Here is a 22014-nt window from a genome sequence, read left to right on the forward strand (position 1 = left end):
TGGATGTTGATTGTGGAACCAAGTAAAATGAAATCCTTGGCAACTTCAATCTTGATTGAATTTGTCAGCTGTATGTAATACTATGTACAAAATCTCCATCAAAAAACCTTCAGCTATGGGAAAAAAAGGTCTGGACATGGAGGTAGTTTTCCATTTTTTTTTCCCCAGTGGAAAATTATTAGGGAATGGTTTAACAGAGTCATTTAAAGCAATTAGTATATATACTTAGGAGTTGATGGTGGAAGAGAATTGGTGGGAATGATATTAAAAGAAAAACAGAATCACTGAATCTACAAAATACATCTGCTTCATTAACTTTTATCATTGCAAGAAGCCATCTCAGGTGGAAGCTCAAAAACCCTCTTGGTTCACAGTGGCAGAGGCTAGAATGTAGAGGGCCATTGTCTTGGTCATCTAGTGCTGCTGTAACAGAAATACCACAAGTGGATGGCTTTAACAGAGAGAAAATTTATTCTCTCATGGTCTAGTAGGCTACAAGACCAAATTTAGGGTGTAAGCTCCCGGGGAAGGCTTTCTCTGTCGGCTCTGGAGGAAGGTTCCTGTCATAAATCTTCCCCTGGCCTAGGAGCTTCTCCGCAGAGGAACCTCAGGTCCAAAGGACACGCCCTGCTCCTGGCACTGCTTTCCTGATGATATGACGTCCCTAGGTCTCTCTGCTCACTTCTATCTTTTATATCTCAAAAGAGATTGGCTTAAGACACTGTCTAATCTTGTAGATCTCATCAATATATAACTGCCACTAATCCATCTCATTACATCATAGTGACAGGATTTACAACACATAGGGAAACCACATCAGATGACAAAATGGTACATGATCATACAATACAGGGAATCATGACCTAGACAAGTTGACAGACATTTTGGGACACAATTCAATCCATGACAGTCATCTAATTGGTTGTTGTTAGGTGCCATCGAGTTGGTTTTGACTCACGGTGAACCTATGTACAACAGAATGAAACACTGTCCTCACAATCTTTGTTATGCTTGAGCCTATTGTTGCAACCACTGTGTCAATCCATCTTGTTGAGGGTCTTCCTCTTTTTCACTGACCCTCTACTTTACCAAGCATAATGTTCTTCTCCAGGGACTGATCTCTCTTGATAACATGTCCAAAATATGGGAGACATAGTCTCTCCATCCTTGCCTCTAAGGACCACTCCGGTTGTACTTCTTCCATGACAGATTTGTTTGTTCTTTTGGCAGTCCATGGTATAGTCAATATTCTTCACCAAACACCACAGTTCAAAGGCATCAATTCTTCTTTGGTCTTCCTTATTCATTGTCCAGCTTTCACATGATTATGAGGTGACTGAAAACACCATGGCTTGGGTCAGGCACACCTTAGTCTTCAAGGTGACATCTTTACTTTTCAAAACTTTAAAGAGGTTTTTTGCAGCAAATTTGCCCAATGTAATGCGTCTTTTGATTTTTTAACTGCTGTTCCCATGGGTGTTGATTTTGGATCCAAGTAAAATGAAATCCTTGACAACTTAAATCTTTTCTCCATTTATCCCCAGTAGGGGATCTACTGGGTAGGCTGGTTAATTCTAAAAAAAAAAAAAAAAAAGTAGAACAGAGTCATTAGAGGGAGACCTCCCCTCCTCCCAAGAATCTCTTTTCTGTATTTTATGAAAGCCCTAAGTTAGCGGAGGTTCCATTTAGAATCTAATGGGTAGGGTGGTTAATTCTAAATGGAACCCCTACTAACTTAGGGCTTCCATAAAATACAGAAAAGAGATTCCTGGTGGGTGGGGAGGGAAGGAAGTATCTCCCTCTAATGACTCTTTTTTACTTTACCTCACTTCCTAATTCTCCAAAGATTTCCAAATTTTTAATGTGGCAAGATAAAGAATATGTAAAGATCCAGTATTTGAAATGAAGGAAACCAATTTTACAAATCACAGAAATTCCCCCTCATTCTACCCTCAACGTTTAACTTGACATTCTTAAATTAAAAACAAAAAGATCACAGAGTAATTGAGCCATTCAGAGCTTTCCTTAATTCAGTCAATATCCTCAAATTTCCTCTGAACAAAGACAGACAGCCCCAAAACACACAGTATAAAAAAACATTCGAGACAGAGAAAAAATCTGGATGAGGCAAAGGACATGTAGTTGTTACAGGAAGTACTGCATGGCGTTATAACTCCTTTTATTGTCCTGAGTACAAATATCTGGGGCTCTTGAAAGCATGAGAAAAGAGCTTATTTAACTGTATTTATATAAGTAGAAAAGGTATTTCTTGGCAACCGACAGTAAAGATCCACTTGGAAACTGGATCAACTCAAACTTAAAGAATTCCACATGCACTCTGGAAGCAAAAAGAAAGACAGCTAATCCACATATGTAGGGCAAGGAGGAGGGTGGGGACTAGAAGGGAGGCGAATCAACTCAGAGAAGAATTCCTGGAGATTATAACATGGAAAATCCTCAAGGACACCATATTAGTGATGACCTCATCTACCCATGAAGCTGCTCAGACATTCCAACTGTCTTGCCACTAGCAGAAGTAAACATGTTTTTCCCATGATCCTAAGAGTGAGAAGGTTTTGATTCAGTGCACTCCCTCCATTCACAGAAAATTCCCTCAGGTCCACTCAGAGTGGAGACTGTATCAGAAACAGGGGATTTCTCAATCTCCTTCTTGGCCTCTTAAAACAAACTCTTCCACTGGCAACTGAGGTGTCACCACAGGGCATGTTTCTGATTGGCTAAGCCTGATGAAGCAGGTTTTGGTTTAAGTGTCTTTAGATTCTCTTCTAGGCTTAGTTCTCACCATTGCTCCACAACTCTGGACAGCAACTACAGAGACTACCTCGAGAAGAGGATGATCCTAAATGAAGCTCTGACTCTGGGGGTCTTTGTCCTGACTACCATGATGAGCAACTGTGGAGGTGAAGACATTGTGGGTGAGTGCACAACTGAGGAATGTGGGGAATGGAATTGGAAAACAAGGAATTGAAGGGGAAAAAAGAGACAAAGACTGGCTAGAAAAGGGGAAAAAAGAGATAAAGACTGGCTAGAAAAAATCAAAATTTCCCAAGGGTGTTCTCAGTAGTAAGAAAATCTAAATATTATGATTGTTCCGCCTTCAGAAAACCGTAGGCTCAACCCACTCTCTCCACTACTTGTGTTGTTGCAGGGTTCATCAAGGTCTTTATTTCATTTCTAGCACTGGATTCAATGAAAACATTCTGGAGGTCTCTATGGCATTCATTCATGATTGCCTCAAAGATTAGAGATGTTTCCAGAAATTAATTACTTTTTGTCATTAAAAATTTACATCTATTACTCCCAAATTTCTCTGAACAACTTTAAAAGTTTTTTTCTTTTTTAATACATTTTTCCTGTAGTATATCTTGGGGTAAAAAGACCCAAGAATTATCTATGCTATACATAAGGAAGAGCAATCTTTTCATTGTTTGCATACATTTCCATGATGGGAACTGGCACCAGTAAACAAGTCCAATCAGCCTGAATGCTCTTAGACAAGTCATTTTACCCTATTAGTCTTCACTCAAAGTCAGTTACTGTGTACGTGTCATGTCACACTTGTTATTTCCTACGTAACAAATAGTTAAATAATGCTTTGAAATAATGAAGACATAAAAATATCAATGTTTATTCTTAATTTTTAAAGTACTACAAGTGTAGTTTCACAATTTTTCATTTAATAAAGCAGGGAATATTTTTTATTTTAAAATTGAGAAATTTATGATGAAAATTTGGTGAATTAAATTGTATTATTCTCAAATTACCAACCTGCCCTGGTGGCACAGTAGTTAAAGTGATTGACTACTAACTGAAAGTTCAGTGGTTCGAAACCACCAACAGCTCCCTGGAAGAAAGATGTGGCAGTCTGTTTCTGCAGAGATTTAAAGCCTATGGGGTCACAGTGAATTGGAATCGACTCGACAGCAGTGGTTTTTCTTTTTTATACCCTACCCAATAAAGTCCTATAAAGGGAAAAAATGGACAAGCCCAGATTAATTTTTTGGTCCTTTTGGTCTCTTTGTTGAAAATGTCCTGCTCTGTGGTCAGTGCAGTAGAGAGGTGAACTGTCTTAGCCCTTTTCTAGGGCCGCCTTAAAAAAATACCTCAAGCGAGTGCCTTTAAAGAACAGAAATTTATTTTCTTACAATTTTGGAGGCTAGGAGTCTGAATTTAGGGTGTCAACAGAGCCAAGCTGTCTCTCTATGGGCTCTTGGGGAAGATAGTTCCTTGTCTATTTCAGCTTTTGGTGGCCCTGGGCATTTCTTGGTGTTCCTTGGTTTGTAGCTGGATTCACATGTGGCACCTTCTCCCTTGTGTGTGCTCCTATCTCTGTGTCTGTTCTCTCTTTTATAAGACACCACTCAGAAGGGATTGGGATTAGGACTCACCCTACTGTGGTACGATCTCATTAATTTAACTGATAACATCTTGCAAAACCTTTTTTCTAAACAGGGTCATATTCACTAACACAGGGGTTAGGGCTATAACATAACTTATAGGGGGACACAGTTCAATTCCTACCAGGAAGGAAAGTATACTATCATCAAGTATTAAGGAATTAAGTGAGAGAGAAAATTTATGAAGTAAATGAATCTCTGGGGAAGAAAATTTAAATTCTGTGATAACTTGTTCATTCCCTCATTTATTCAATTAGGATATTTACCATATGCCTAACACTGCCAGGTACTCAGCTAGGCATTCAAGGTGTAGCAATAAATAAGGTATGCGAAATGCTGCCCTTGTGGAGCATACCCCACAATGGGAAAGAAAAACTGCATTCTAATCTAACTACTGCTGATCCTAAGGTAGAGGAGGCTGGCGATGGGAATTTTGTCCAGGTATTGGGCCAAAGGTGAAGCCCACAATATTTAAAAGTGAGCCTCTTCTGTTACTTTTTTTAAAATAAGGCTCTTTCTCCCTCTGTCTGCCACTTTCCTACTCCTCACTCTCACTCCAGCTGACCATGTTGGCTGCTATGGCACAAACATCTACCAGTCTTATGGTCCCAGTGGCCAATACACCCATGAATTTGATGGAGATGAGCTGTTCTACGTGGACCTGGAGAAGAAGGAGACTGTGTGGCGACTACCTATGTTTAGCAAATTTGAAAGTTTTGACCCACAAGGTGGACTGAGGAACATAGCTGTGCTAAAACACAACTTGGACATCTTGATTAAACGTTCCAACTCTACTGCTGCTACCAAAGGTATGCATACACCATCCCGTATCTCTTTATTGAATCTATCCCTCCACACCAAGTCTCACTTCATTCTTCCTTAGAGATAGATACCCATCTCACCATGCTATAGAACTCTCTCCTTTACAAGGAGTTCCCACTTCTTCTCATGGTAATTGCTGAAACCTCATCATCACCCTTCTCACATTCCCATGTAATACAAGGGCCCTTACTGCCATCATGCATTCCTTGCCTCCTTCTAGGATGGGTCCCATAGACCTCCTAGCTTAAAGAAGGTACAGGGATAAAGTGCAGGCAGTACACAGTGATTCCCAAGCCAAAGGGAAACAAAAACCCTTCCACTTTCAGGTGGAGAAATATTGGTGGGAGGGCTCCCCCAAGATGCAATGCTATTAGCAATTCATACCAGTGCCATGTCCTCACCACAGAGGTTCCTGAAGTGACTGTGTTTCCCAAGTCTCCCGTGACGCTGGGACAGCCCAACCTCCTCATCTGTTTTGTGGACAACATCTTTCCTCCTGTAATCAAGATCACATGGTTGAGCAATGGGCACGTAGTCACAGAAGGTGTTGCTGAGACCAACTTCCTCCCCAAGGATGATCACTCCTTCTCCAAGATCAGTTACCTCACCTTCCTCCCTTCTGCTGATGACGTTTATGACTGCAAGGTGGACCACTGGGGCCTGGAAAAGCCTCTTTTGAAGCACTGGGGTATGTATGAACTCCACCCAATTTTGGTCTCTGTTAAGTCCAGAACATCCTGCCTTTCAGCCCCTAAGTCTCATGACCCAAAACTTGTTTCCCACACTTCAAGGTTTTGAATGACAGACTTTACTCTCCTCCCTGAGCCTAGTGCCCCAAGTCCTTGCAAATATACCCCTCATACTGCTCCATACACATGCACATAAACCTACTCTGTATTCTGACCTCAACAACTTCACTTTCACAGAACCTGAGATTCCAACCCCTATGACAGAGCTGACTGAGACTGTGGTCTGTGCCTTGGGATTGGTCGTGGGCCTCGTGGGCATCGTGGTGGGCACCATCCTCATCATCCGAGGCCTACGCTCAGGAAGTGTCTCCAGACACCAAGGGACCTTGTGAGCAGCACCCTACAAGAAAGAAAGGTAAGGGTTCAGATTTGTTAAAGCTGGAGCCCCAGTACAGGAGGAAAGAAAGCTGTAAGAGAACTCTGGGGACAGTAAAGTGGTTGAAAAGTTGTAGGAGGATTTGGAAAAATGGCATTACGAGGGCACAGGAGCCCCCCCTCCCCTGTACCCTCAATTTCATGTATCTCCTGTTGCAGGTACAATGTCCATCTACGAGAACAGAAGAGGAGACTTGCTACGTGACCTAGCACTATTTTCTGGCCAAGTTCATCATATTCCTTCTCTCTCCTAAGGCTCCTCCTCTCACTTCTTTTCTGGGACTTAAGGTGCTGAATCCCCTCAGAGCTCACATGCCCCTCTGAATTCCACCCTCCACCACCATATCTTGATTTTTTTCTTTTCTCAGTTGTTACCTACCATGGGAATCCCTGGGATATTCCACCTAAATGCCTAATCCCTTAGTGACCCTGATTCAATATCTCCATGGAAGCAATAAATTTCCCATTATAAGTCTTTTATTGCATTTGTGCCTCTGTTTTATCTCAAGGCTGACTAGGATCATGGCTACGAATGGGAGATCCTTATATTTCAGGATCCTTTAATCTCATTTGCCATTTCATGTTTCATGTCCAGTCATACAGGAGCAACCAAGTATTATGAATTGGATCGTGTCCTCCAAAATATGTGCTGGAATCCTCAGCCCTATATCTGTGGATCTAATATAATGTCATCATTTTCCATAATACAATCTAATATAAAATAATTAACCAAACGGCTAAGTTCATACCAGTATAGGATGAATCTTAAACCTAATCGCTTCTGAGATATAAAAGCAACATAGACACAGATACATTAAGCACAAACTTGGGAAGAAAGATGCCACGTGAGGATCACCAAGGAATCAAGGAGCATTGAGGATACAGAAGTTTAAAGAGACAAGGTTCTTCCCCAAGAGCTGATGAAGAGCTTTCCCCTAGAGCTGACACCTTGAATTCAGACTTCTAGGCTTCTGAACTGTGAGAAAATAAATTTACCCCTTTAAAGCCACCTATTTGTGGTATTTCTGTTGCAGCAGTATTAGGAAACTAAGACACCAAGTATGGTCTAAGAATTTTTAGACAACTCAGCACAGGTTAATATTTTTCTCTTCCTGTTGTTTCCACACTTGGCCATTGCCACTTACTCCCTCCAATTCAGGTATCAGTGAAAGGAATATATACCCTCTGTCCTAGTGGTGAGGAAACCCTGGTGGTGTAGTGGTTAAGTGCTACAGCTGCTAACCAAAGGGTCGGCAGTTCAAATCTGCCACGTGCTCCTTGGAAACGCTATGGGGCAGTTCTACTCTGTCCTATACGGTCGCTTTGAGTTGGAATCGACTCGACAGCACTGGGGTTTTGATTTTTGGTCCTGGTGGTACAATGGTTAAGTATTGGGCCGCTAACTGAAAGTTTGGCAGTTGAAACTCCTCTAGTAGCCCCACAGGAGAAAGACTAGTTGATCTGCTCCCATAAAGATTACAGCCTAGGAAACCCTATGGAGCAGTTCTACTCTGCCATACGAGGTCACTATAAGTTTAAAATTGACCCGATAGCACCTAACAATTCTCAGTGTAGGCTTGTTACAGCAGAAATACAAACACAAAGAAATAAGTCTGTAGTTATTTAAGAAAAACTTTTTAAAGTTATGACAGAGAAATAAATTAGGAAAAAAGGAACTTCGAATCTCAAAAGTACCCAAAGTCTGAATTTGCCCCTAAAATTTTTTAAATTTGTGAAGAATGGACCATGATAGTAGAGGCTTCCTCTTCCCTCCCTTTTCTGGAGGAGATAAAAATTCTCTAGGCAGGTAAAGAAATGGAAGTCAGGAGAGCATTAGAATAAGACAATGATGTGTTTGAGAAGGACCAAATACTTTGCCCTTGGTGTTCATAATAGTGAAAAAGGGATGGAATAGAAACCACAGGCATATTTAGGAATCCTAGGCAGAGGTGTAGTTCACCTCACTTCCTAGATGACACCATCCTAGGTAACCACATAGATATCCCTGTGTAATCTAAATTAGGCTTACTGAATCCCCCTCCACATCCTCGTGTACACTGGGGAGCAGCAAAATACCCCACTACCCTCAGCCCCCTACTCCTCGCCCCTTCAGGCTGAAAAAGGCATGAACCTATGAGAAACAAATTTTAAGAGGGACATCACAGTTGAGATAACACAGCAGCAGTTGTGGGGTGCTGCATACTCCACTGGATTCACTGTGTTCTAGTAGAAACTTGCAGAGGAAATTCTCTGCTCTTCTGAGTCCAAGACCTCACTCTTGAGAGTGTATGTGTTGAAATTATTTCAGCATGTTGCCTCAGTCTTTCTACTCTGCAACTACTGAGCCCATGCATTGCATCTAGGATGGTATTTTGGAATAACTGTAAAATCTGATACTGTCATTCTCCATGCCATCTGTATCGGTGACCTCAAGAAGTAATTGTGAGAAAGCATAAACCATTACCAGAATAATAGGTACAGTATAAAGCCAAAAAAAAAAAAAAACCAAAACCAAACGCATTGCTGTCAAGTCGATTCTGATTCATAGTCACCCTATAGAATGGAGTAGAACCGCCCCATTGGGTTTCCAAGGAGTGGCTGGTGGATTCAAACTGCCGACCTTTTGGTTAGCAGGCTGAGCTCTTAGCCAGCGCACCACCAGGGTACAGTATAGATTGGTGAAAAGAGACCTAAATCCAAATCCAGGCCTCAGCGTTTTATAGCTAGTATTATAAACTTTACAACATGGATAAAATTTTTGACAGTTCTGGACCTTATTTTCCTCACCCATTTTATATAAAGTGGGAATAATAATACTGCCCTTGAAAAGATATTGATAAGATTTGAATAATCTTGGTATATAGTAGTGCCTTACATGTAGTATGCAAATACATAAGAAAGCTTTGCTAGTTACGACTCTTAATTACTTTCTAAGAAAACTGGATCATATTGCATGAAAGATGCTGATGTTTTTCTGAGCCCTTCATTGATTTGGGACATGCTAGTGTGAATTGGGAAACCCTGGTGGTGTAATGGTTAAGTGCTATGGCTGCTAACCAAAAGGTTGGCAGTTCGAATCACCAGGTGCTCCTTGGAAACTCTATGGGGCAGTTCTACTCTCTCCCGTAGAGTTGCTCTGAGTCAGAATCCACTCAACTGCAATGGGCTTTTTTTTTTGGCAGTGTGAAACTACGGGTGAATTTCTTGTCACATGACACTTGCAGGATTTTTTTTTTCTCTCCAGAATGAGAGAGGCTGAGATTGAGTTAGAAGAAGAGAATAGGTGGGTAATAGTGGTCAGAAACATATCATTGGTGAAGGGTTTACCAAAAGAACTCTAGGGCAAGAATGTATAATTCTTGACTGTGGGTTATGACTTTCTAACATAGGTATGTCCCCTCCTTAGACCCAAAAATTTTTAGTCAAAGTTTGTTATACACAATAGATCTTTATGCATGCTTACTCTGGGAAGAGGGTCAAAAGATTCAAGGAGAATGACACAAGGAAGTAACTGCAAGGTAGAAGTAAAAGAATAATTACACTAGGAATTAACAAAAGCAGAGAATCTAAATTACAGGCTATCATAAAAATAAAGGTCACCTGAAAATGCACAAACATGCTGGGAAGTTTTTGCAACAGAAATTTGAATAAATTTTATCTAAACTTCAGTGATTCTGGAGACAAGAGCCCTGTATTTTGGAGGTAAGAGAGTGCGTGCACGCCTGTGTGTATGTGCTTGCATGCACACATGCGTGGGTGCTATGATAACATAAGGGTCATGTTGAGTGGCATTATGGCCAAAAACCCCAGGAATACACTAATGCTGCACTACTCAGGTCCCTGTCCCCTGCAAATACTAAGGAAAGCAAATTTAAAAGGCGTTGCATTTAAAAATGCATTCACTAAGCCTTCATTTAATTTTAAAATAGAAGTAAAAATTAATCCTAAGAATGAACAAGCATTTCTTCTCACCAGCTAAAACCTATAACTAAGTGATATTACAGTAAACAAAGTTGGAAATTAGCCCTCAGGTTTTTAATTATTTATTTTTTTCTTGAAAAATTATTATTTGAGTTATTTGAATCATTTTAGATTTTTATATAAGGTATTACTTTATTAGTATTTAATATAATAAAATTTATGTAATTGAAAATCATGTAGAATATATCAGCTTTGTAGATGCCACACACTAATGAACCAGAGATTTTGAAAGCACACAGACTGACACATAGTGAGCCATCAACAAATGTTAATAACTAGAGTTATTGTTCTTTCCTGAAGCCCAAGGCATAAATCCCAGGTTAAATGATACCACAGAAATGCAATCAACAAGATCTAGAATATAGGAAGCTCTATTAGAAAGCCATGAAGTTGGCAGTTCAAATCCACCCAGCAGCTCCGTGGGAGAAATACCTGGCAATCTGTTCCCATAAAGATTACAGCTAAGAAATATATGGGGCATTTCTACTCTGTCACATGGGGTTAACATGAGTCAGAATTGACTCCATGGTACCTATCAACAACAAATTAAACAAACAACCCAATTTCATCAAAAAAGAAAAAATAGACAAGGAAACTACAAATAGATGAAAAAAAAAAAAGACTTAAGAATCATATCAACGAAATTATAAGCTTTGTTTGGATCCATATTCAAACAAAACATTTGTTAAGAAACCCTTATGATAAAATCAGGAAAACTGAACACTGGCTCTATTAAGGAATAATTTGTCTAAATTTAGGTGAGGTAATGGCATTGTTATTTTTCTAAAAAGTCATTATCTTTTAGATTTAAATATTCATGAATGAAATAATGTAATGTCTGAATTATCTTCAAAATAATCCAGTGTGTGCGTGAGAGTAAGTTGGCGTGTTTACAAAATTGTCCAGGAATTGATAATTGTGGAATCAGGCTGTTGGTGCGTGGTCCTATTTTCTGTACTAATGTATATAGATAAAATTTTCTATAATATAAAGTTTTTTTTAATATTCCAAGAGAACTAAAAAATAAATAAAAAGGCAGCAAAACATTCTGTTTGAAGTTATCTTGCTTTTTAAGGTTTTCCTCATTTTATCACATTTAGGAAAGCCTGAGTAGCCCAATTCTTCCCCAGACTAAAGGAACATTTCGGAAATGCAACCCGGAAGAATGTATATGCTTCAAGGAACAATGGCAAAGGAAAGCAAAGTAATACTTGTCTTATTATCAGCTGGACTAAACCCCAAACTTTGGTAATATATTCACTGATTTAATCAAGCATGTAAAATGTTCATTGAGTATGCAGTGTTATGGGCTGTACTATGTTTTGAAGGTATTGTTTGCATGGAATTTTTATTCCAGTGGGAAGAAGCATACAAATATCAAACACAATTATAAATTCTGAAGAATTTATAAAGGAAAACAACAAGGTATCATGAGCGAGTGTTGCATGGGCATGGAGGCCAGGTATGATTTGGTGGAGGTTAGAGGAGGTTGAAAGAAATGTGTTGAGATGAATTAAGAAGGTGTATTTTTTTACAGTAAGGAGTGGGCGGTGGCGGTTCAAAATCACCATAAGGCATGAAGACAATAAAAAACTGTCACACATGAAAAGGTGTAAAATTTTTCTAGAGCATATAGTTTCACTGGCAGTAGCTTAAGGACATGGTTTAGCAAAATGAGGTTATTAACCCAGAAGTAGGAAGGCAAGGGATCCAGAAACAGTGGATTAAGTAAACCCAGGAGATCACCGAAGCGGGATCCTAGTATGGCCGCTCCACGGCTAGCCTAGAGAGCTTGGCTACGTAAGTGATATTTACAAAGTTATAAACAACTCTTTTTATTTTTTTTTTTAACTCTAACAATTAAGCTATGACAAAAGCCCAGAAGATAATTATTGTTACAGAGGAATGTCAATATTTTCAGCTTTGACAACATAGAAGTCCATATAACTTCAGTTTGGCAAGTGGAAGAATAAAGCAGAAGGAGTTGAAGAGATACTGGCCATAATTTGAGGAAGAAAACACAAAATAAGTACCTTTAAAGTAAAATAGTAACTTAAAGAAGAATCGTATAAAATGGTTCCAAACATAATGAATTACTAAATAAAACGTGGTGTTCAATAGTGGAATACTGTGCAGCCCTAGAATAATAATAACAATTTGTAATTTCATATGTGGCATCATGGAAGTATCTCCAAATCACCTTGTTCACTGACAAAAGCAACTTACTAATACCAACAGACTGTCATAAATGCTTAACACACACAATCCATATATTGCCTATGCAGATGTATAAAGATACACAGGATTTTCACTCCAAACTGGAAAAAAAAAAGTAAATTATTGGTGTGGGGGAAGACAGAGAACCACATCACTGAGGGAGGAGGAAGGGAAATTTGGCCTTCTGTATAAAATTATTTTTTAACTAGGAGAAAATAGGTATTAATTCTGTTGAATTTTCTTTTAAAGAAAATCAATGGAAATAAAATGATGGTTAGGATGAGAAAAATTCTCCTCATTCTCCAACTCTGGACAATACTGGAAAGTTGAGCTATAAATTGTTTGGAACCCCCAGGAATGCCTGGAGACTTTGTACTCAGTTGCAGAGAGGACAAATGAAGACCATTTTCCAAATGTAACTTACACCATTACATTCTTGGGCTTTGCACCATTCCCACTGAGAAAGACACTTTTGACACCTTCATACCAATCATTTGCATTCATCCTTTCAGTGAGAACTTTTTTTTTTTAAGGTATTCCCGTCCTCCACTTAGCCATATCCTTCAGGAGAGGCTGGCTTTATCCCACAGGGTAAATTTTATTTACATACACGAACATTATTAATTATATTTCTTTAACAGTAAAGAGTTTTATAATAGGCAAACTATGTTATTCTGGCCAATGAGGGAAAGAAGAATCTGTCTGATGTATTTTGGGGAAGATTTTCATCCTCATTAACTATGTTTCCAGACTGCATTGGGTAAGGATGGGACACCTGGAGCTGCTGCAGTCATCTTACAATTATGAGAGAATCTAGCCTGAGAGAATCACTGAGTCAGAGCCCTGATGTTCTGCACTGGAGCACATCTTTCTTATAAACTTCTTTTTATGTAAGGCACAGATATATCCACATTGTTAAATGCACTTTTAGAAGGAGTGTGCTGTCACCTGCACCCAGAGTGAGATGGTTAATGTTATGTGTCAGCTTGGCTAGGCTATGATTCTCAGTGTTTTGACAGACATTATGTGACACCTCCCATTTTGTGATCTGATGTGAACAGCCAATCAGTTGGAAGAGGAGTTTCCTTGGGGGTATGGCCTGCATCCATGATATAAAAGAATGTTCTGGCAAATCTTGCTCTTTTTTTGACCCTGCATTCTACTTGCTGCTTGCCTTTGGTTCTTGGGTCCTAAGGAAGCCAGCAGCCTGCCACCTAACCCACAGATTTGGGACTTACAGCCCCCACAACTGTGTGAGCCAATTCCTTGAAGCAAATCTCTCCCCCTCCCTCTACCTCTCCCACTCCCTCTCCCTCTGCTTCTCCCTCTCCCTCTTCGTCTCTCTCTCTCTCTCTGTGTATATATATATATATGTCACTGATTTTGCTCCTCTAGAGAATCTAAACTAATATTTGGTACTGAGAGTGGTTCTAGAGGAACAAAACCTTAAGGATGAGTTTTCTGAATTGGCTCTCAAGTCTGGCTAGACTTAAAGTCACTAATGACTCTAATTGCAGTAGTGATGAGGTGTCAATCTGTGGCATGAAGTGGCAGTAGAAATACATAAAATATCACCACCATTAGATCAAATATTTGTGACAAGGAAGGCTATGCATGATTGTATATGTAATACCCTTCTGACAAAATGTAATAACATTTCTGACAAACTGCAAAGTATAGCAAGGTTTATTGTTTGATCCTGCTATCACTAGACAAAGTGGTGAAAAAAAAGGATGAACTCAGGTCTTCAGAGTCACAGCTCCAGTGATGCCTAAAAGACCTGAAATTTGCCACTTGCATCCTGAAAGAAAGCTTTATATCTTATAGTAACAGAGCTGATATTGCCAAACACCAAACCCACATATTATCCTAAGAGTGGCTTAATTTAAATGGCACCTAAATTCTCAGCCTCGAATGGAATCTGAAGTTAAAGTGAGGGCATTGACTGGGAAGAAACAGGATCCTGAATCTTGGGATGCAGACATATGGGCAGATAATCAGGAAGCTGGGAACATTAAGCCCCTAAATTCTTTTGAATCACTCCTGCCAACAGAACCAGCCCTGTCACTCCCGTCTGAGATTACTCAAGTTTTTTCTGCTAAGCCATCCTCCCCAGTAAAACCATTATCCTTTTGGTCCCCATATGATAAGATTAACCATGCTGTGTCTGAAACGGATTTGTCTGAGGCATTGCCTGAGGTGATGGGGCATCACCTGAGACAGATGCCTTTCAAGATATTAACGAATGTACCCAGGACCCACCCCCACCACCCATTTTTGCTTCTAGATGTGTAACTAGACTTAAGTCCCAGCAAACCTCAAGAGGTGAAGTATAAAGTGTGACCCATGGGAAGGTACACTACTGTAAGAATGGTGTGCTGGTGGCATCTGACCTCCTCTAACTTCACAAGGGGGAAGGGGAATCAAGATCAATACCCTAAGGATGATTCCTATGAGGCAGAGGTCAGACATACCTCTTCACTCCAACCTTTTTACCAATTTGGACACCAACCTTCCTTCCCATGGCACTATTTCTCAGCTGTGTTTGATAATTCATTGCATGACCATACAGAGCTCACCAGCCATATTCAGTTATGGGGTTTATTAGGGAAGTAACAGGTTACAATTCAGGTTCAGGAACATTCAAGATACTGTTCTTCAATAAGTACAGCCTCTTCTCAGCTGTGCCGTAGGCAGGCCTCTCTGGCCCTCGGTTTGTTGGCCTTTCAGGCCTCTTGGGCTGCCTGGCTTCTGCCCTGCTCAGGCAAGTTTATGAAAAGGCCTTTTAGCTCTGCAAAGAAATGCTCAGAGGCACCACCCTCTGACAGTAAGCCTCGGCCCAAAGGCGCTCAGTTCTCTTGCTCCATGGGTTGGTGAGCCTAGCTTTGCTATGTGCCTGGAGGAACCACACTCAGCCCACAAGCCTGCTGCCTGAAGGTGCTCAGATTTCTCACTCCATGAGGTAGGAAGCCCACCATGCTGTCTCTTGCTGGTCTCCTGGTACTGCTGCCTCTGCTGCCACCACTCCTTGTCCTCTCTCACAGTCTCTGGTGTTACAACTCACTCTTTCTGTCTCCTGGGTCTAGGATATTCTCAGTGCAAGGATACCAGGTCTAAAGGATGTGCACCACTCCTGGATCTTCTTTCTTGGTGGTAGTGAAGTCCCCCTCTTCTCTGGGATTAGCTCTCTTTTAAGACTAGTGAGATGACAAAACTGACCAGTTTCCTCGTTAGGGTTCCATACAACTGATTTGCATGGTCCCACCTCTGCAGGGTTCCATGCACCTTATTTGCATTATTATCAAGCAATCCAATCCCCTTAGTAGACCACAAGCACATCACTTCCATAGTTCCATACAATCATTGGGTGAAAGTTACAAAGACTATGGCAAGAAGGGACATATTAAGTAATTTATTGCACTGCAGCTACACTCCAAAAGGGCTGTTTGGTTTTTCTAATACATACAGAAACCTGGGGAATATGTGTGGGAATAGCTATTAAGTATATGGGATAACAGTTCAAGGAACATAACATTGGATCAGTCTGAGTTTGTTGATATAGGCCCACTAAGCACAGATTCGTCACTCGATTTTCAGCTTGAGAGGTTAGAAAAGAATCTAATAGTTTATAAGATTCATTGACTGAAGCATAGATTAAGAGGTGTACTACAAAAAATTAAGTTGAAATGCCAGAACTGAATTGGTGTACTGTAGAAGACGTCCAAAGGCTTAGGGAAACAAGCATGTTAGAGTAGATTTATGAAGTTGGACCTACAGACCCACCCAGAAAGTGCCCAGAGGACATACTTTTCACCACAAGAGGAAGTAACAAATTTGTGAAGGGAGCCACAGCATCCTTGAAGCCGTGATTGCCATTTTATGTAGGCCAGATTTTACAATGGGAATTACCCTAACTGAATTAAGACACCTAACTACAGTGGGGTTGATTGGACCCCAGGGTGGCAGAGGCCAAGCGGTGGCACTTAATCACCAAAGAAAAAGTGGGTGTGGTTACCATAATGGACAGCACAGTCAAAGCAGTAATCAGAATAGTCTAACTCACATGGACTTGTAGCACTAGCTACTTAGTCATGGTGTCCCAGCTGTGAAATAGATGGAAAACCTACCAGATATTTACTTGATCTGTACAAGCGGAAGAATTCTAGGTCAAGTGAATTGTGGCCTAACTTGAATCTCCAGAATAGAGAGTCACAGCCCTTCAATCAGTTCCCAGACTTGAGCAAATTTACAGACCCACCACCCTTTGAATGAAGGGAAGGCTAGGTACCCTTAAAGAAGGATCCCACTACACTGCCAACCATTTATACTGCTAATCTTTCTCCCAACCTTCCCCAAAGGGATCTACAGCCTTTTACGAGAGGGACTATTCATTGGAGAAAAGGAAATAATCAGACCTTTGGGAATTACAGGACATTGGCTCTGAACTGACGCTAATTCCAGGAGACCTGAGACACCTCTGTGCCCCACCAGTCAGAGTAATGGCATATCGAGATCAGGTTATTAATTCTTAGCTCAGGTTCATCTCAAGGTGGGTCCAGTGGGCCCATAAACCATCCTGTAGTGATTTTCCCAGTTCTACAATGTATAATTGGAATAGACATACTCAGCAAATGTCAGAACCCCCACATTGAATCCTTGACATGTAGAGTAAAGGCTATTATGGTAGGAAAAGCCAACTGGGAAGCCTTTAGAACTGTCACTACCCAGGAAGATAGTAAACCAAAAGCAATACTTTATTCATGGAGGGACTGCATAGATTACTGCCATCAACGAGGACTTGAAGGATGCAGGGGTGGTAATTCCTGCCACGTCTCCATTCAACTCACCTATCTGGCCTGTGCAAAAAAAAAACAGATGGATCTTGGAGAATGACAGTGGATTATTGTAAACTTAATCAAGTGATAATTCCAATTGCAACTGCTGATTCAGATGTGGTTTCATTGCTTGAGCAAATTAATACATCTCCTGGTACCAGTATGCAGCTATTGATCTGGCCAATGTCTTTTTCTCTATGCCTGTTTTGAAGGTTTACCAGGAGCAGTTTTTCTTCAGCTAGCAAGGCCAACAATAAACCTTCAGTGTCTTACCTCAGAGCTATATCAACTCTCCAGCCCTATGTCATAATTTAGTACTCAGGGAACTTTATTCTCCTTTCACTTCTTCAAGATGTCACACTGGTCCACTCAATGATGACATTATGCTGATTAGACCTAGCACGGAAGAAGTATCAATGACTCCAGACTTATCAGTAATGTATTTGTGTGCTAGATAGTGGGAAATTCACCAAACAAAAATTCAGATGCCTTCCACAACACAGAAAATAAAGTAAGGAAATACACCCATGCTCATGGAATTCTTTGGTTTTACCATGTTCCCCATCATCTTGATGCAGCTGGCTTGATAGAACTGTGGCATGGGCTTTTAAAGGAAAAAAATTACAGCACCAACTAGGTGGTAATACCTTGCAGGGCTGGGACAATGTTCTCCAGGAGGTGTATATGCTCTAAACCAATGTCCAGTATATGGTGCTGTTTCTCCCATAGCCAAGATTCACGGGCCTAGGAATCATGGAGTGGAAATGGGAGTGGCACCACTAATATCCCTAGTCACCCACTTATAAATTTTTTGATTCCTGTCTCCACAACCCTATCCTCTGTAGGTCTAGAGGTCTTAGTTCCAAATGAAGAAATGTTCCCACCAGAAGACACAACACTGATTCCACTGAATTGAAAGTTAAGAATGCCACTCAGTGACTTTGGGTTCCTCATGCCTCTGGCTCAACAGGCAAAGAAAGAAGTTACCATGTTGGCTGGTGTGATTGATACTGATTACCAAGAGGAAGTCAGATTGATATTACATAGTGGAGGTAAAGAAGGACATGTCTGGAACATAGGAGATCCCTTAGGGCATCTCTTAGTACTACCATGCCCTGTGGTTAAAGTCAATGGAAAACTACAACAACCCAATTCTGACATGATTACTAATGGCTCAGATCCTTCAGGAATGAAGGTTTGGGTCAGCCCACCAGTAAGAACCACGACCAGCTGAGGTGCTTGTTGAGGGCAAAGGGAATACGGAATGGGTGATGGAAGTAAGTAGTTCTAAATACCAGTTACCACCATATGACTAGTTGCAGAAATGGGGACTGTAATTGTAAGTATTTCTTCCTTGTTTTGTTATACTTGTGTGTACATAGATATGTATAACCCATCGCCATCGAGTCAGTTCCAACTCATAGCAACCCTATAGGACAGGGTAGAACTGCCCCACAGAGTTTCCAAGGAGCGCCTGGCGGATTTGAACTGCTGACCCTTTGGTTAGCAGCTGTAGCACATAACCACTACTAGATATGTATATATAGTAAATATCATTGTTTTCTTCACCCCTTTATCCCATTACTCATAAAATATAAGAAGTAAATGGGGCTAGTGTGTTTTCCGTTGTACGTTTTAGTTGAATCATGTTAGGCACAAGTATAACCCTGTGATTGTCTTTATTTAGAGATTATGCATAGCTTAAGGAGAAGTGTATAGATGTCAAGTTGACAAGGGGTGGACTGTAATGGTTAATGTATGTGTCAACTTGGTAGCTATGATTCTCAGTGTTTGGCAGACACTAAGTGACCACTTCCCATTTTGTGATCTGATGTGAACAGCCAATCAGTTGGAAGAAGTTGGGAGTGTGGCCTGCATCCAACATATAAAAGAATGTTTTGTCAAAGCTCATTCTTTTGTGGATCCTGCATTATTCTCGCTGCTCGCTTCTGGTTCTCAAGCCGTGAAGAAGCCAGCAGCCTACTGCCTGACCTGCAGAGTTTGGATTCGCCAACCCTCACAACCCTACCACCTGACCCACAGATTTGGGACTTGCCAGACCCCACAATTGTGTGAGCCATTTCCTTGAAGTACACACACACACACACACACACACACACACACACACACACACACACATTGGTTTTGCTCTTCTAGAGAACCCAGCCTAAGACACAGGGTCATTTGATCTTACACACATCACAGTTGTGTACTAACACCTCTAAATTGACATGACCTCCTAGGTTTGAGTGGGGTTATGCACTTAGATGACATGCTTATCTATAACAAGGATCTAGCCATACACAAGACAATGGTCCATAAAACCTCGCAACTGTGCCAACCTGAACTTTCGAGGTTTGTTGCCACTGATTACTGGATTTGGATAAAGTCTGCAAAAGTAACTGTTGTACAGAGAAAAAGTCTCCAAATATGAGACAGAGGTAGTTAAACTTTGCAGATGATCAGAACTCTTTCAGTTTGAAAACTGACAGCCTGCATCTCTTCAACTTTCTTTTATAGGGGCAGAAGTTTGCTTGGTCTCTAGCCAAATCCTTGGTAATAAGGAACTGGAAAACTTCATGACCCCGGTACCTCTTTTGACACATGGCAAACTCTGATAGTACTTGGAACAGCAATCCTGCCCAAAATAAAATCCTAAATTGATGTCTTCCCTTCATTCATGCATCAAAAAAAAAGTATACACACAGAACCTTCTACATACCAAGCTGTTTCAGGAATCAAATAATTGCAGGAATTGCTGAGACAGAGATCAGCATTCAGGGACTGTATTAGAACGTGCTCTTAGGATTAACACCTGTAGGGGAAGCAAAAGAAGTTGGACTGTGATGCAATTACAAGAAAGGCCTCATCCAAACTCCCAGAAAGTTCAGAGTTGTCCTAAATTAGGGCAAGCATTCAGGATCATTGACCAGTCGTTGGAAGTAAGTTGTCCCTGGGAAGTGAGGTCAAAAAGCTCTCTTCAGCTAAGGCAATTCCCTCTGCTGCCAGCCAGCAACATTCCCAGCAACTAAATGAATTCTTTAGTCACAGAGGGGAGATTCTAAGTGGAACAGGACAGTATCCACTACAGAAGCACTATTCTAGTCTTTGGAAATACATACATATATTCAGGTGGAAGAAAATAAAGAAATATTCAGAAAAATGCAGTCTCTTAACTTCCATTAACTCAACTGACTCACCCTATTAACTTGTGCTCTCTTCCTTTAGCTAAACAATTCATCCTAGTCAAGAAGGGCAAGGTTGTATCACAATAATATATAAAACTTCAGTAAAAATTAAATTTCAGTGGTTTACCTCAATAAAAAGGGCTCTATTCTACAGCCATTCAAGTGACTTAGGTTACAAAATTTCTAACATCTTGTACACCATCACCTCAGCAATGGCTTCTAGGCTTGCTGTAGCAGAGGAAGACAAAACATCTAGAGCTTACACTCAGTTTTAAGTTCCACTGGCTAGTACTAGCCACAAGGCTCCAACCTAACAGCAAAGGAGGCTGGGAAATGTACAGGACTTATGGAATACTGGTGAGTACCACTGTCTCTGCAATGACTGGTAGGTTATTCTCTAGTACACCCATACACTTATCTCCAAGTTGTATACCTACTAAAACTCAGATATTTTTGTTACCAAACTTGTTCGGAAATGTTGTACTTGTTATTTTAATTTTATTATCAATTTAAGATCGCATTAACCACTGAAATATGGGTGCAAAAATTGTTTCTATGAACCTGTCACTGGAAAGAAGGGAAGGAGAGACTCTGATCCTCTAATTAAGAGGGAATCTTCTGGCATGGATCAAGTGTGACAATGTTGAACAAAGACCTTCTTAAAATATATTCCACCACTCACCCCTATTAGAGTGCTTGCATTTCAACTAGGAAAATGAGATCTCTATGTCTCTGTAAATTCTGTGTCTGATTCAATCCCCATCCCTGCCCCCTTTCATTGCAGGGTCAAATGCGAAGAGCTACATCTAAAGACAGAGGGTTCCCTGGACAATCCAGTACAAATCCTCCCCATTCCCTGAAGAGTGTCACACTCTTTTGACTCCTATGGTGGATCACAACACCCACCCTAAGGAAGACAAACTTCGGTACAAAATCTCTGACCCCACTCAGCATCTCACTCAGGGAAAATTCAGATTATGACTTTGGGGACCAGAAGCCGAAGTATCAGTATCTGCTCTCACACCCACAATGTCCCTGTCTAATGACCTGCAGTGCAGTCTGTGGAGACGAAAGTCACAAGAAAATCTAGTTCTATATTCTGACCTCCTCCACGAGAGAGAAGGACCTGTTAATGTCTCCTTAGGCCTAGTGGGTAGGTGAGGGAAAAGAAAGAAAGGAGATGACTGCTCCTCAGAGGCATGTCCTTCCATAACCTCACAGACAGACTTCCAGCCACCTATCTTTATAGTGAAATTCAGAGACTGAGCTTGGAGGCCAGCTTTCAGGGCTGGGTCTATGTTGAAGGAGGCACAGTATGTAGTGTAACCTCCCAAAGCCTGGGAAGAGAATGTCCTCAGAAATCAACAGGTCAATACGTCCACAGACAAGAGGAGCTCTGTTGCCTGAGGATTTCTACACAATCAGTGAT

General features: G+C 40.7%; 1 protein-coding gene across 1 annotated transcript; it reads left to right on the top strand.

Moving 5' to 3' along the window:
* Window positions 1-2786: 2786 nt before the first annotated feature.
* LOC100664409 (HLA class II histocompatibility antigen, DQ alpha 1 chain-like) lies at window positions 2787-6839 on the top strand. Its single transcript, XM_003421050.3, has 5 exons — window positions 2787-2936; window positions 4979-5227; window positions 5647-5928; window positions 6167-6344; window positions 6524-6839. The coding sequence occupies exons 1-4, from the start codon at window positions 2855-2857 to the stop codon at window positions 6319-6321; spliced, it is 768 nt and encodes a 255-aa protein (XP_003421098.2). The 5' UTR covers window positions 2787-2854; the 3' UTR covers window positions 6322-6344; window positions 6524-6839.
* The last annotated feature ends 15175 nt before the right edge of the window (window positions 6840-22014 follow it).

Source organism: Loxodonta africana, chromosome 1 (genome assembly GCF_030014295.1).
Source record: "Loxodonta africana isolate mLoxAfr1 chromosome 1, mLoxAfr1.hap2, whole genome shotgun sequence".
In the NCBI taxonomy this organism is placed as follows: domain Eukaryota; kingdom Metazoa; phylum Chordata; class Mammalia; order Proboscidea; family Elephantidae; genus Loxodonta; species Loxodonta africana.